The sequence below is a fragment of the Gopherus evgoodei genome, chromosome 9 (assembly GCF_007399415.2).
Source record: "Gopherus evgoodei ecotype Sinaloan lineage chromosome 9, rGopEvg1_v1.p, whole genome shotgun sequence".
In the NCBI taxonomy this organism is placed as follows: domain Eukaryota; kingdom Metazoa; phylum Chordata; order Testudines; family Testudinidae; genus Gopherus; species Gopherus evgoodei.
The window spans coordinates 222954-236362 of NC_044330.1; the positions used below are offsets into that span (position 1 = coordinate 222954).

A 13409-nucleotide genomic window follows, 5' to 3' on the forward strand; every position below is an offset into this window, starting at 1 on the left:
TCCCCTGAGTGAAAAATTATTTTTGACACAGACAACAAAAGCTATGAACTAACATCACAAAACTCCAGAAACTTTCACATCTTCGCAGAACTGGTGAAAAGACAAAAAATCACCAGTAACATTTTGGGTAAACAATGTTACTCAGCCCTTTATTCACAACTCATTGCTAGAGCACAAAATATTGTTGTGTGTGGGTGAACAGAAAGGGCAGTAAGACATGCACGAGGTCAGATCATCAAAGAATAAGCAATAGAGCAGCCAGAGTCTGCTACTGTTTTGTTCTGAGGCCTCCCCTATCTGTGCCTCACTTTCCCTATTTGTAAAATGAGGATAATGATATTTAGCCTCCTTTTTAAAGTTCGCTGACATGTATTGATGAAAAATGCTACATGAATACTAAGTATGATTATTGTGCAACCCAAGTAATAAGCAGGCAAAGTCCATTGACTTCTAAAGAGATGTGCGCACACTTAAGCAGCGGTGAATATGGCTATGTAAAACATGCCATTGACGAATGCAAAGTTCTAATGTGGGAAAGACTAATTGGAACTATCCAGACACTATACTGGGGGTGTCAGCTAAGGAAAAGAACATGGGAATCATTGTAGACAGCTCACTGAAGACCTCTGGTCAGTGTACAACTGCGGTTAAAAAACTAATAAAAATTAGGAATAGAGAATAATATGGAAAATATTATTAGTCCATTATTTAATCAATGGACTGCCTCCATTAGAATACTGTGCATAGTAATAGCCACCCCAGCTCAAAATGGCTATTGCAGAAATATATGGGAGTGGGATGTGCCAAAAATGGGTGACAAGAATGTTTGGGGCCTGGAAAGACTTTCATATGAAAAGAGACTGAAAAGGCAAGAATTGCTTAATAGATTATAAGGCCAGAAAAGGATCACTGTGATCATCTAGTCTGATGACCTGTATATCATAGGCTGAATAAGACTTCCTGAATTAATTCCTGGTTGAACTAGAGCATATCACTTAGAAAAACATCCAATCTTGATTTAAAAATTGCCAGTGATGAAAACTCCACCACAATCCTTGGTAAGTTGTTCAAATGGTTAATTATCCTTTCTGTTAAAAAGTTGTAACTTATTTCCAGTCTGAATTTGTCTAGGTTCATCTTCCAGTCATTGTATGTTGACTGGAGAGGCATTGAGAGTGGGGCTGCTGGTGGGGGTTGAGCACCCACCATTTTTTTCCTGTGGGTGCTCCAGCCCTGAAGCACCCACGGAGTTGGCGCGTATGTAACTTCCTTACATCTACCTGAAAGTCATAGAATCCTAGGACTGGAAGGGACCTGGAGAGATCATCTAGTCCAGTCCCCTGTAGTCATGGCAGGATTAAGTATTATCTAGACCATCCCTGACAGGTGTTTGTCTAACCTGCTCTTAAAAAGCTCTAGTGATGGAGTTTCCCCAACCTCCCTAGGCAATTAATTCCAGTGCTTAACTATGCTGACAAGAAGTTTTTCCTAATATCCAACATAAACCACCCTTGCTGCAACTTAAGCCCATTGCGTCTTGTTGTATCCTTAGAAGTTAGCAGAAATTTTTTTCTTCCTCTTCCTTGTAACAACCTTTTATGTTCTTGAAAATTATCATGGCTCCTCTGTCTTCTCTTCTTCACACTAAACAAACCCAATTTTTTTTCGATCTTCCCTCATTGGTCATGTTTTCTAGACCTTCAATCATTTTTATTACTCTTTTCTGGACTTTCTCCAATTTGTCCACATCTTTCCTGAAATGTGACACCCACAACTGGACAAAATACTCCAATTGAGGCCTAATCAGTGTGGTATAGAACATAAGAATTACTTCTCTTGTCTTGCTTATAACACTCCTGCTAATACATCCCAGAATGATGTTTGCTTTTGTGTGTGTGTGTGCAAGTGTTACACTGTTGGCTCATATTTAGCCTGTGATCTGCTATGACCTTTGCTACACAATCAATTTCTATTTTGTACGTGTGCAACTGATTATACCTTCCTCAACGGAGCACTTCATATTTTTCCTTATTGAATTTCATCCTATTTGCTTCAGACCATTTCTCCAGTTTGTCCAGATCATTTTGAATTTTAATCCTATCCCGCAAATCACTTGCAACCTCTCCCAGCTTGGTATCATCCACAAACTTTGTAAATGTACTCTCTATGCCATTATCTAAATAATTGATGAAGATATTGAACAGAATTGGACCCAGAACTGATCCCTGAAAGACCCCACTCATTATGCCCTTCCAGACTGACTGTGAACCACTGATAACTACTCTCTGGGAATGGTTTTCCAACCAATTATGCACCCATCATCTAGAAGTTCCATCTAGGTCAGGGGTAGGCAACCTATAGCACGTGTGCTGAAGGCAGCATGCAAGTTGATTTTCAGTGGCACTCACACTGCCCGGGTCCTGGCTACTGGTCCAGGGGGCTCTGCGTTTTAATTTAATTTTAAATGCAATTTCTTAAACATTTTAAAACCTTATTTACTTTACATACAACAATAGTTTAGTTATATATTAAAGACTTGTAGAAAGAGACATTTTAATGTTTTTAGAAGGTATTACTGGCACACGAAACCTTAAATTAGAGTAAATAAATGAAGACTTAGCACAACACTTCTATAAGGTTGCCGATCCCTGATCTAGGTTGTATTTCCCTAGTTTATTCATGAGAAGGTCATGCAAGACAGTATCAAAAGCCTTATTAAAGTCAAGATATACCACATCTACCACTTTCCCCTATTCACCAGGTTTGTTACCCTGTCAACGAAAGTTATCAGGTTGCTTTGTTCTTCACAGATCCATGTTGACTGTTACTTATCCCCTTATTTTCTTCTAGGTGTTTGCAAATTGATTGCTTAATAATGTGCTTCATTTTCTTTCCAGGTATTGAAATTAAGCTGACTGGTCTGTAATTTCCCAGATTGTCTTTATCCCCTGTTACATATTGGCACTATATTTGCTTTTTTCCAGTGCTCTGGAATATCTCCTGTCTTCCATGACTTTTTGAAGATAATCACTAATGGCTCAAATATCTCCTCAGTCAGCTCCTTGAGTATTCTAGGATGTATTTCATCAGGCCCTGGTGACTTGAAGACATCTAAATTGTCTAAGTAACTTTTAATTGGTTTTTTCCATATTTTAGTCTCTGATCTTACCTTATTTTCACTGTCATTCATTATGTTAGATGTCTAATGACGTTGGCCTGCTAAACCCAGGGTTGTGAGCTCAATCCTTGAGGGGGGCCATTTAGGGATCTGGGGCAAAAATCTGTCTGCGGATTGGTCCTGCTTTGAGCAGGGGGTTGAACTAGATGACCTCCAGAGGTCCCTTCAAACCCTGATATTCTATGATTCTTACTACTAACCTTTTAAGTGAAAACAAACAAGAGTCATTTAGCACTTCTGCCATTTCCACACTTTCTGTTGTTTTTTTTCATCCTCACTGAGTAATGGGCCTACCCTGTCCTTGGTCTTCCTCTTGCTTCTAATGTATTTGTAGAATATTTTATTGTTACCCTATGTTTCTAACTAGTTTAATCTCATTTTGTGCTTTGGCTTTTCTAATTTTGTCCCTACGTACTTGTGGTGTTTGTTTATATTCATCCTTTGTAATTTGACCTAGATTCCACTTTTTGTAGACATCATTTTTTTTTTTTTGAGTTTTACATCACTGAAGATCTCCTGGTTAAGCCAGGGTGGTTTCCTGCTATACTTTGCTATGCAGTGGGATAGTTTGCTTTTGTGCCCTTAATGTCTTTTGAACTGTTTTTTCCCCTTAGACTTGCTTCTTCATGTCTCTTCTAACAATTAAATTCTGTAGTGTTGATGCTTCTTTGAAGGAAAAGCAAGTACCTTCTCCTTTGCCATGGTTAGTATGATTGACTGGCCAGCCAGCATTCTCAGAAAACTGCTGCAAGACAGGATTGTCTTTAAATGACACACACTGCCTTCCACAGTCCCCTTTTTATACATTCAAGGATCACATTGGCCCTTTTGGCCACAGCATCGCTCTGAGAGCTCAAGTTCAGGTGATCATGCACAATGCCCTCCAATGTTATTTTCAGAGTCACTGTTTCCCAGGCTAGAGTACCCCCCATCCTGTAACTAGGGCCTACATTCTTTGTTTCTAGGTGTTTAACTTTACATTTGGTCAAATCAAAATGCATATTGTTTTTGTGCTCAGCTTACCAAGTCATCCAAATCACTCTGTATTAGTGATCTGTCTACTTCATTATATACCATTCCCCAAATCTATATCATCTGTAAACTATCATTAATGATATTACGTTTGTTCCAGGTCATTGATTAAAAATAGCATAGATCAAAAACACACCTGCTTGATGATGATTCCCTATTTACAATTACATTTTGAGACCTGTCAGTTAGCTGCTTTTTTCATCCATGTAATATGTGCTGTGTTAATTTTGTATCTTTCTAGTTTTTTAATAAAAATATTGTGTAATACCAAGTCAAATGCCTTACTAAAGTCTAAATATATTACATCAACAGATTACCTTAATCCACTGAATTTATAAACTCTTAAAAAAATCAAGTTAGTTTGAGAGGCCCTATTTTCATAGAACCATAGGGTTAGAAGGGACTGCCATGGTCATCTAATCTAACCCCCTACCAAGATGCAGGATTAAACCATAAACCATGTTGACTGGCATAACTGCCTGCTGCAGAGGTCAGAGATTTTAAGGCCAGAGTGCACCGTTATGATCTCTAGTCTGACCTCCTTCATAACACAGGCCAGAGAACCTCATCCAGCAATTTGTGTATCAAGCCCATAACTTCTGTTTGAGCTATAGCATATCCATTGGCAAGATAACCAGTCTTCATTTAGACTTCAAGGTGAAGGAGAATCCACCATGTCCCTGGGTAAACTGCTCCAATGGTTAATTATATTCTCTGTTAAAAATTTCTAGTCTGAATTTGTCTAGCTTCAGCTTCCACCACTGAATTTTGTTCCCTAAATAAATAATTGCTGTTCAGGTAATCAAGTCAGTTATTAAACTAGTAGATAGGGGGTAATCTGTGGACATGATATATCTTAATTTTAGTAAGGCTTTTGACAGAGACCCACATGACATTCTCAAAGGCAAACTGTGGTAACATGCAGTGTGTGCACAACTGGCTGAAAGGCCATATCGTTATCAGCAGCTCAATGTCAAAGTTGGAGGACATGTCTAGTGGGGGGGTCACTCTCGGGCCTGGGGCCATTCAATATTTTATTAATGACTTGGATGATGGAGTGGAGAGCAGGCTTATAAATTTGCAGATGATACCAAGGTGGGAGGTGTTAACACTTTGTAGGACCCAATTAGAATTCTTAATGACCTTGACAAATTGGAGAACTGGTCTGAAATCAACAAGATGAAATTCAGTGAAGACAAGTGCAAAGTACTACATTTAGGAAGGAAAAATCAAGTGCACAGCTACCATATGGAGAATAACTGGCTAAGTGGTAGTACAGCTGACAAGGATATGGGGATTCTAGTGGATCACACACTGAATGAGTCAACAATATGATGCAGTTGCAAGAAAGGCTAATATCATTCTGGGGTGTATTAATAGGAGTGTTATATGCATGACAGACCCAGACCAGTGGGGTACAGGAGTCTGGTAGAGAGCAAATATACTGGTCACTGGATGAGTGGTTTTCTGTTCCCTGAGTGACCAGAGCAGGGGCTGCACCAGGAACCTGCTAGAACCAGTTCAGGCAGACAGGCTGATTAGATGACCTGCAGCCAATCAAGACAGGCTAATCAGGGCACCTGGGTTTAAAAAGGAGCTCACTCCAGTCAGGCAGTGGGGAGCCAGAGGAGAGGAAGTGTATGAGAGGAGCTGGGAGCAAGAGGCACAAGGAGCTGAAGGTGAGAAGGTGTGCTGCTGGAGGACTAAGGAGTACAAGCGTTATCAGACACCAGGAGGAAGGTCCTGTGCTGAGGAGAAAGAAGGTGTTTGGAGGAGGCCATGGAGAAGTAGCCCTGGGAGTTGTAGCTGTCATGCAGCTGTTACAGGAGGCACTATAGACAGCTGCGATCCACAGGGCCCTGGGCTGGAACCCGGAGTAGAGGGCGGGCCTGGGTTCCCCCTAAGCCTCCCAACTCCTGATCAGACACATGAGGAGTTGTTCCAGACTGTGGGGGAGATCACCGAGGTGAGCAAATCTGCCAATAAGCGCAGGACCCACCAAGGTAGAGGAGGAACTTTGTCACATATGTAAGACATGAGAGCTTAATCTGCAGCAAGGGAGATTTAGGTTAGATGGTAGGAAAAACTTTAAGGATAGTTAAGCTCTGGAATAGGGAGACTGTGGAATCCCCATCATTGGAGGGTTTCAAAAACAGGATAGACAAACAGCTGTCAAGAGATGATCTAGTCTAGATATACTCAATCCTACCTCAGTGCAGGGGGCTGGACTAGATAACCCTTGCAGCCCTGTGATTCTGTGATCACTGCATTTGAGGACACAGTCCCCCATGTTTGAAGTGTGAGCGGCATTCTTTGGGCTAGTTCACAGAGAGGATTTAAGGGTTGCAACACCTAACTCCTAGGAGTGTGCCCTGCAGTCCAGCAGAGTTCATAGCCCCATGTTAGGTTACGTGGAGAGTCAGTCAACTAAGACAGGGATTCAGAGATGCCAGCAAGCTGCAAGGGGAGTCACGTATTCTAGTCAATAGGAAATGTTAGAGGGAGGTGCCTTCCTTCACTCATGATTCTTAATCATGACCCTTCTCCTGGAGTTTGGCACCTAAAGCTAGGTCAGCTGCTTAAGGAGACCATGACCTATGGGGAAATGGGGGAGTCCATTGTAGGCACTCACTTGGGAGGTGGGAGACCTGCTCTTTCAGATTTGGAGCAGGGACTTCAACCCACGTCTTCCACTTCCCAGGAGAATGCCCCAGCCACTGGGCTACTGGCGATTATGGAATGGAAGGGGTCTCAAACTCTCTTGTGGAAGTTGCTCCACTTTGTATAAATAAGTATTCATTGGGCCAGAAAGAGAGACAGAGGAAGACATGAGTGATTCTATAGCCTAGTGGTTAGGGCACTTGGTTCAATCCCTGCTCCAAGTCAGGGATTAAACCTGAGTCTCCTGCATCCCAGGTGAGTGCCCTAAAACCAGGTAGACTGGGACACACATGTACAGTTAGCTGCCCAAAATCCTGACTTGCTTCCCCTGTCTGTCTTCTGTGCTGTTTGGGCCTGACAGCATGCATACTGGATTGGGCCTGGCAGCTGAAACAGATTGGGGATTGCCTAGTTTGAAACACCTGCTGTGACTTAGGTGTGAGCTAGGGTGCCAAGCAACTTGGTGCCCTCAGGACTTAGGCAACTTTGAACATGCCCACCACTTGTAGGGTGAGGTGGCAGCTGAATGGTGGTTTCGTGAATGTCAGTGGTACCTAAATGTTGATACCTTTGTGCCTTTAGCCCTTTGTTCCTAAATGTTGCATCTGATGGTATTAGAATAAATGTGGTTAAAATAAGCCTGCCTTATCAAGCAATCCATATTGCTCTGTATAACTGACCTACCTCCATCATTAGTTACTCCTCTACCAAATTTTTTTGTCACTGCAAATCTTACTCATGATGATTTAATATTTTTTCCAGATAATTGAAAAAGATATTGAATAGCATTGAGCCAAGAACACATTGTTGTGTCACTGTGATGCTCTGTACCTTGGGGGAAAACCCCATGTTCATTCTTGTAAAATGATTGTGTGGTATCCAGTGCAAAGTTATCATGTTGGGTGTCTTCAGAAGGCTCATGATGAACTGAGCACTGTTGTTATAGTGATGTTATAGTTATGTTATGAGTTATAATTTCATGTATATAGTTACGAGGCTGAACATGCATCCTCATGGCTTAAAGCAAGCCCAGACAAAAACTCTCCAAGAGCATAGAGGCAGTTCACACCTCATCAGGGCAGGTATGGGAAAAACCCAGCCCAGCCTCACAGGAACAAAAGAATCTGTTAGACTCTCAAGGGAGTCACCTCTACCCCACCTTCCTTTGGTCAGTTTGGAACTGTGATGATGTAATGCTCACCTGATTCTGAAAGGTGGGTGCAAAGCCAAGAGGGAAGAAAGGACATGATAAAAGGGAGAGACATTTGCCATGCTCTCTCTTCCACCTACATCTACAGACATCACCACCAAGCGACTGAAGTGCTGATCAAAGGGTAGGAGCCTGGCTGAAGAGCAGCCAGTTTGTGGTGAGAAGCATCTAAGGGCTTGTCTACACTGGCAATTTACAGTGCTGCAATTTTCTCTTTCAAGAGTGTGAAAAAACACCTCCCCTCCGAGTGCAGCAAGTTTCAGCACTGTAAAGCACAAGTGTAGATATCATCCCAGCACTGGTGCAACTGGGCTAGATAGATCACTTGGTCTGTTTCAGTATGGCAATGCCTATGACCCTGTGACTTTAACAAGATCACTCTTTAAAGCACAGGCTCTTTTCGTGGTCAAGTAGGGTTACAGCTGAACTGTGAGGCTCCCAAGCATGGGCGGCATGTGAACTGCTGTCTGGGGAAGGCTAGCCCCACCCCCACCACTTCCACCTGAGGTCTTGCCCCTTCCCCCACCGGAATCCCCCACCCTCACCTTGGCCGTCAACCCCTGCCTCAGGCTAGCCCATGCGGCCGCAGCCCAGGAGCATCCGGCTGGGGCCACCACACAAGAGGAGCTGCAGAGGCAGGCCTGGGGATGGAGCCTTGGCAGGGCCATGTCTGGCTGTTTGGGGAGGCTCAGCCTATGCTCCCAAGTTATATCCTTAATTCATAAAGAGTTCATACTGTATTATAAAATGCTAAAACTCTTATAATTTATCATAATTTCAGAAAATATAGCAAATATACATGTTACATAGTCGGAAGCTGCACCATAGTGCAGATCAGTTGTCTACACAGTTCTGTACCCTTCCTTCACCAGTGACTAATGCCAGAGGGTCAGAGAGAGAGAGAGAGACAAAAACTTTCTATAATGCACCTAATTGTGCAAGACTGCATGTTTTATGTGACAGTATATTGTAAGATGTCCGAACTGATCAGAAAGGAGATGGATATTTTTGAAGTTCATGCTCAGTACATGATGTAAACCTCATTCCCACCTGATGATCTCAGTTAACAGACTACCAGGGCAACCCAGTTCTATCAACACTGAGTTACGTAAGTTCAAGGTGTGGTTGAGTTTTTTTTGGATCAAATGTATTGTTTAACTTCCGTCTGAAAAATGATTTTCCAGACAGATCCACTGACATAAAACTATGTTTCTAGAGTGTTTTCAAACAGCCAGGAAAACAGAAACCCTCTGTTCTCTGCTCTTCTTACCAGAGTAACTTTCCCCAGCAGCTGGCACTAGGCCATACATCTTTCCAGCTATATAAATATCAACTCCATCCACACTTACAGCATCACTTTCTTTTTTCTGAAAGGAAATAAAATTCATGAGTTGTGTGAAAAGAAATCTTTGCTAGACACAGTGATGATGCACGTCTAGTTCAAGCATCTCTCAGAACAAGAATCCAGGAGGCACAATATCAGCTGCCTCCTCCTCTATCATCCCTGAAATGAGTCCTGGCCTAGTAAAAATAATACTTCCAGGTCTTGCACCACACACCAATCTACTTTAAGCAGATTCTTCAGCTGGTTGTGGATAAGCCAAAGTGATTTTTCTGTCAGATCAAACCTGTACATTTCAGAATAAAACCTAATAACCAGACAAGCCTTAGATGCAAAAATGCAGACATACAATCTCCGTAGCAACAGATTTAACCCTTAGGATGCTGGCCAGTGTTAAGGAGTCAAGAAGGTTAGATCACTAGAGTCATTGGTGACGCTGTGGTGGGAAGGCTTTTGGCCTCTGAAGGTATGTTTACGCGGCAAAAATCCCCCGTGGTAGTTAATCTCAGAGCCCAGGTCTATAGACTTTGGTTTGCGGGGCTCACATTACGGTGCTAAAAATAGCTGTGTAGATGTTTGGGCTGCTTGGGTTCTAAATCTCATGCCCCTATCCATACATCAGAGCTCAAGCTTGAATGTCTACAAGACTATTTTTAGTACTGTAGTGCTATCCTGTAGACCTGGGTTCTGAGAGGCACTGCCGCAGGGGTTTTTTTTTTTTTGGTCATATAGACATACCTTGAAGACCCAGTCAGATTATGATTTTTGCTAAGGTGAGTTTCAACAAGCCCCATATCCTTTTGACAGAAACTCCTCTCCTCCATGGCATTCCTCTTCCATTTTCCCACTGCTAGTCCTGGCCACGTTCTCATGCTAGGATCCATCCCATGGATGGTGGATCACAGGGAGCCCAAAGCAGGGGTGGGAATTAACTGGGAAAACAGAGAGCTTGTCTTCACTGCAACAGTTAGCACACTCGAGTCACTGTACTTGAGCTAATTTAGCTCAAGTGAGATTGACCACACTTCAAAACAGCACTGGAGTTACACATAATTATTGGATTAGCTGCTTCTGAGTAGCTGTTGCATCCCTTCTGCATTACTAGCTCCAACATCAGGACTGCTTGAGAGCTTCAACCCCTCCTCACTTGCCACACTGGCCAACCAGTTCATGTTTAGAGCACCATTTAACTTGAGCTAGGGATTTTTGCGTCTGGACAGGAATCGAGTTAGGGGTAACACTTGAGTTACAACTCACGGTAACTGTGCTATAACGACACACCCTTAGCTGTATTATTGGGTCATGGGACATGTCTCAGTCTCAACAGGGACAGGACGTGGTGGACCTCAGTTCTATTAGTGATGTTTCAGCAGTTTCCTCTAAAATGGACAAACACAATAAAACAGAACTCAAATTCAACTTCAGATTGCTGAAGAATTTATACAGAGGCCTTTATTACTTATTTAACTGTAAAATAAATTCTGCCCCAGGGATAGTTTAATTGAATTTCTATGTGTAATCTAATGGCATTCTTCTCCCGTCAAAGCAGCACAGTGGCCATAGTCACTGCAATTTAATACTGGATGCAAGAGGCAGACTCATCTTTTTAAATAAAGTGAGTACATAACTAATCTTGTTTGTAAGTGGCACCGATGGATTTCAGCTGATACAATATCATGTATCCATAGATCTTTTAACAAATCGATAGCCACCTAGGCTTCACAGCTATCACTATTCTGCACCTCAGAATTATTCAAAACTTCATGGAGGTAATAGGGATAAAACTCAGATATTCAAGTCTTTCCCAAAGCTCTTAAGCTAAATAAATTTAATTTTTTTTCTTGTAAAACAAATTTTCTAATCCTCATATAAGACGTATATCCTTGAAACACTTTGGCAGTAGTGCACGATCTTAGACTAATGGCATAGCTTATACAAGTCACAACTACATTTGCTGCTTATTGGCCTGATAGAGTGGAATATGACTATCAAATTGTGAAGACTATTTTGTACCTGTATTAAAATACTGGCATTGTGGCTGTGTTAGTTTGGCTCTACCATGGGGCAGCCTGTTATGTAATATTCCAGACAGCCACCTTGCTCACAAAAGGCATTTGACACCTTGTTGAAGGACCACCACAGAGCCATCAAGGTTAAAAATCTATTGACTTTGCCTCTCGACTACTCGCCTGGAGCAATACTGAGGAGTATACCGAGGCCTACAGAGTGAAAGCAGAAGAAGCAAGCACACTGAGGTATTTGGAACTTCAGCTGGCACAAAAATGGAGGACCTAGTTAAGAGAAGGGTTCTGCTCTGTATAGGAGGGCCAACCATTGCCACATGTAAGCAGGACTTCAGGAGAGGATTGCAAGAGGGCTCTGCACAGCCAGAAATCCTGACAAACCATGGACTGTACAGACAAGGTAAGCCCAGACTAGACAGAGTGTGCCTTGGGACTTTGGTTATTTGAAAAAAACCTGTAACTCTCAAGTGCTTTAAGAGTAGTCACTGTGGCACAGGTGTTAGAACCAGGGGTGCAGTGCACCCCCTGGCTGGAAGTGGTTTCCATTATACACAGGGTTTACAGTTTTGTTCAATGGCTCTCAACATCCCCACTATAAAAATTGTTCCAGCACTCCTGCACCATGGTTAAGAAATTCTTTCTCTAATCCTTTGTTCTTTGCTGCTCTGCCATGTTGATCCCAAAGGGGTTAAACAAGTATGCCCATAGCCTAAGTAGAACTGGGAGGGGTGGCACATGTAAGCAACTGGGGGGCTCAGAAGGCCTCAGAAACTGATTCTGGATTATAGGGCAGTTGGGCAGCAGTACCCCATGTTAAAAGAAAGGCATCAAACCAGAGGTCTGAGCCCAGGAGTATGTGCTAGACTGCCAGAACTAGAAACAGTTACTCGATTCCCCAGATCCACTTGGCTTTGAAGCACATGGGATCCAGCCATTGGGGCCACTTTCAACGGACTGGTGATTTTACAATATGGTACTAGGCCAGTTTTTAACAAGAAATTTATTGAATGGTAAATAACATTAATCTATCTAGTGTGACAGAAGGTCTGAAGTCCGCCAGTAATCTACATCCCCTGGCAAAGAAAAATTGTGAACAAATTTAAAAAAAAAACAAGGCTGGATGAGTTGGACAAAGCCAGACAAAATTATCCGTGAACTGCTGTACCTGTTGTCTGCAGGTAAGTATTTGAAAGGCAGCTATTAATCACTGCTAAAGGACTTCCTTTCTCTTAGTTTCAGACTGCCTATTGAAGGGTGGAAAGGCAAGTGTTCGCCAACCTCAATGTTTATGTATTTATCTTTAAAATATTTTGGGAAAACAGAAGTGGAAGAGATATCAGAGGTGAAGAAATAGGAAACAGATATCTCTCTGGACACAGCAGCATGAGATCCTCACTCCAAAATCTCAGGCCTCTACCACAAGACCTTCAGTGAATCCTCTGTAATCTCCTGTATTTACCAACCAGTGCCTGCTGCTCACATACAGAGCCAATGTCACACAATTGAGTAGTTCTGATTCTATCCAGCAGAGGACACTTGTGCATGTACTCATTAACTCATGCATTACAATATATTCATGGCCAAGAACCAGTATGGTTCATACAAAGCATAGTAACAAGCCCACCTGGATCATTTCCATACACTGTTCTGTTGTCTTGGCTGAAACACACTGGATCTCTGGTTTCAAGTTCTTTTTTTTAAAGGCAATAGCCATTTCACTACATTTCCAGATCTCCTCAGTGAGCACAACGCACCATCGCAGGCTTTCTGGTAACCCTGCATTAAATTTGAAAGAAAATAATAGGGATTAAATGTAAAAGATGTAAACATGTATATATTCTGCTCATTACCATATACCTGGGCCCCTCACCTTATTAAAAATGCACACTTAGAGATGAACCCAACGGTAGCAAACCTCACAATACAGAAAAGAGGGCTGGTGTGTAATGAATATAAAGACAG

At 42.2% G+C, this 13409-nt stretch overlaps 1 protein-coding gene across 1 annotated transcript in view; it reads right to left on the reverse strand.

Moving 5' to 3' along the window:
• Positions 1 to 13409, reverse strand: part of MELTF (melanotransferrin) — a 68649-nt gene that overhangs the window by 13713 nt on the left and 41527 nt on the right. The window contains exons 10-11 of the mRNA XM_030575522.1: positions 13072 to 13223; positions 9352 to 9448 (exon numbers count right to left, since the gene is read on the reverse strand). Of these exons, the coding sequence (XP_030431382.1) occupies positions 9352 to 9448; positions 13072 to 13223 (249 nt within the window). The remainder of the gene's footprint in view (positions 1 to 9351; positions 9449 to 13071; positions 13224 to 13409) is intronic.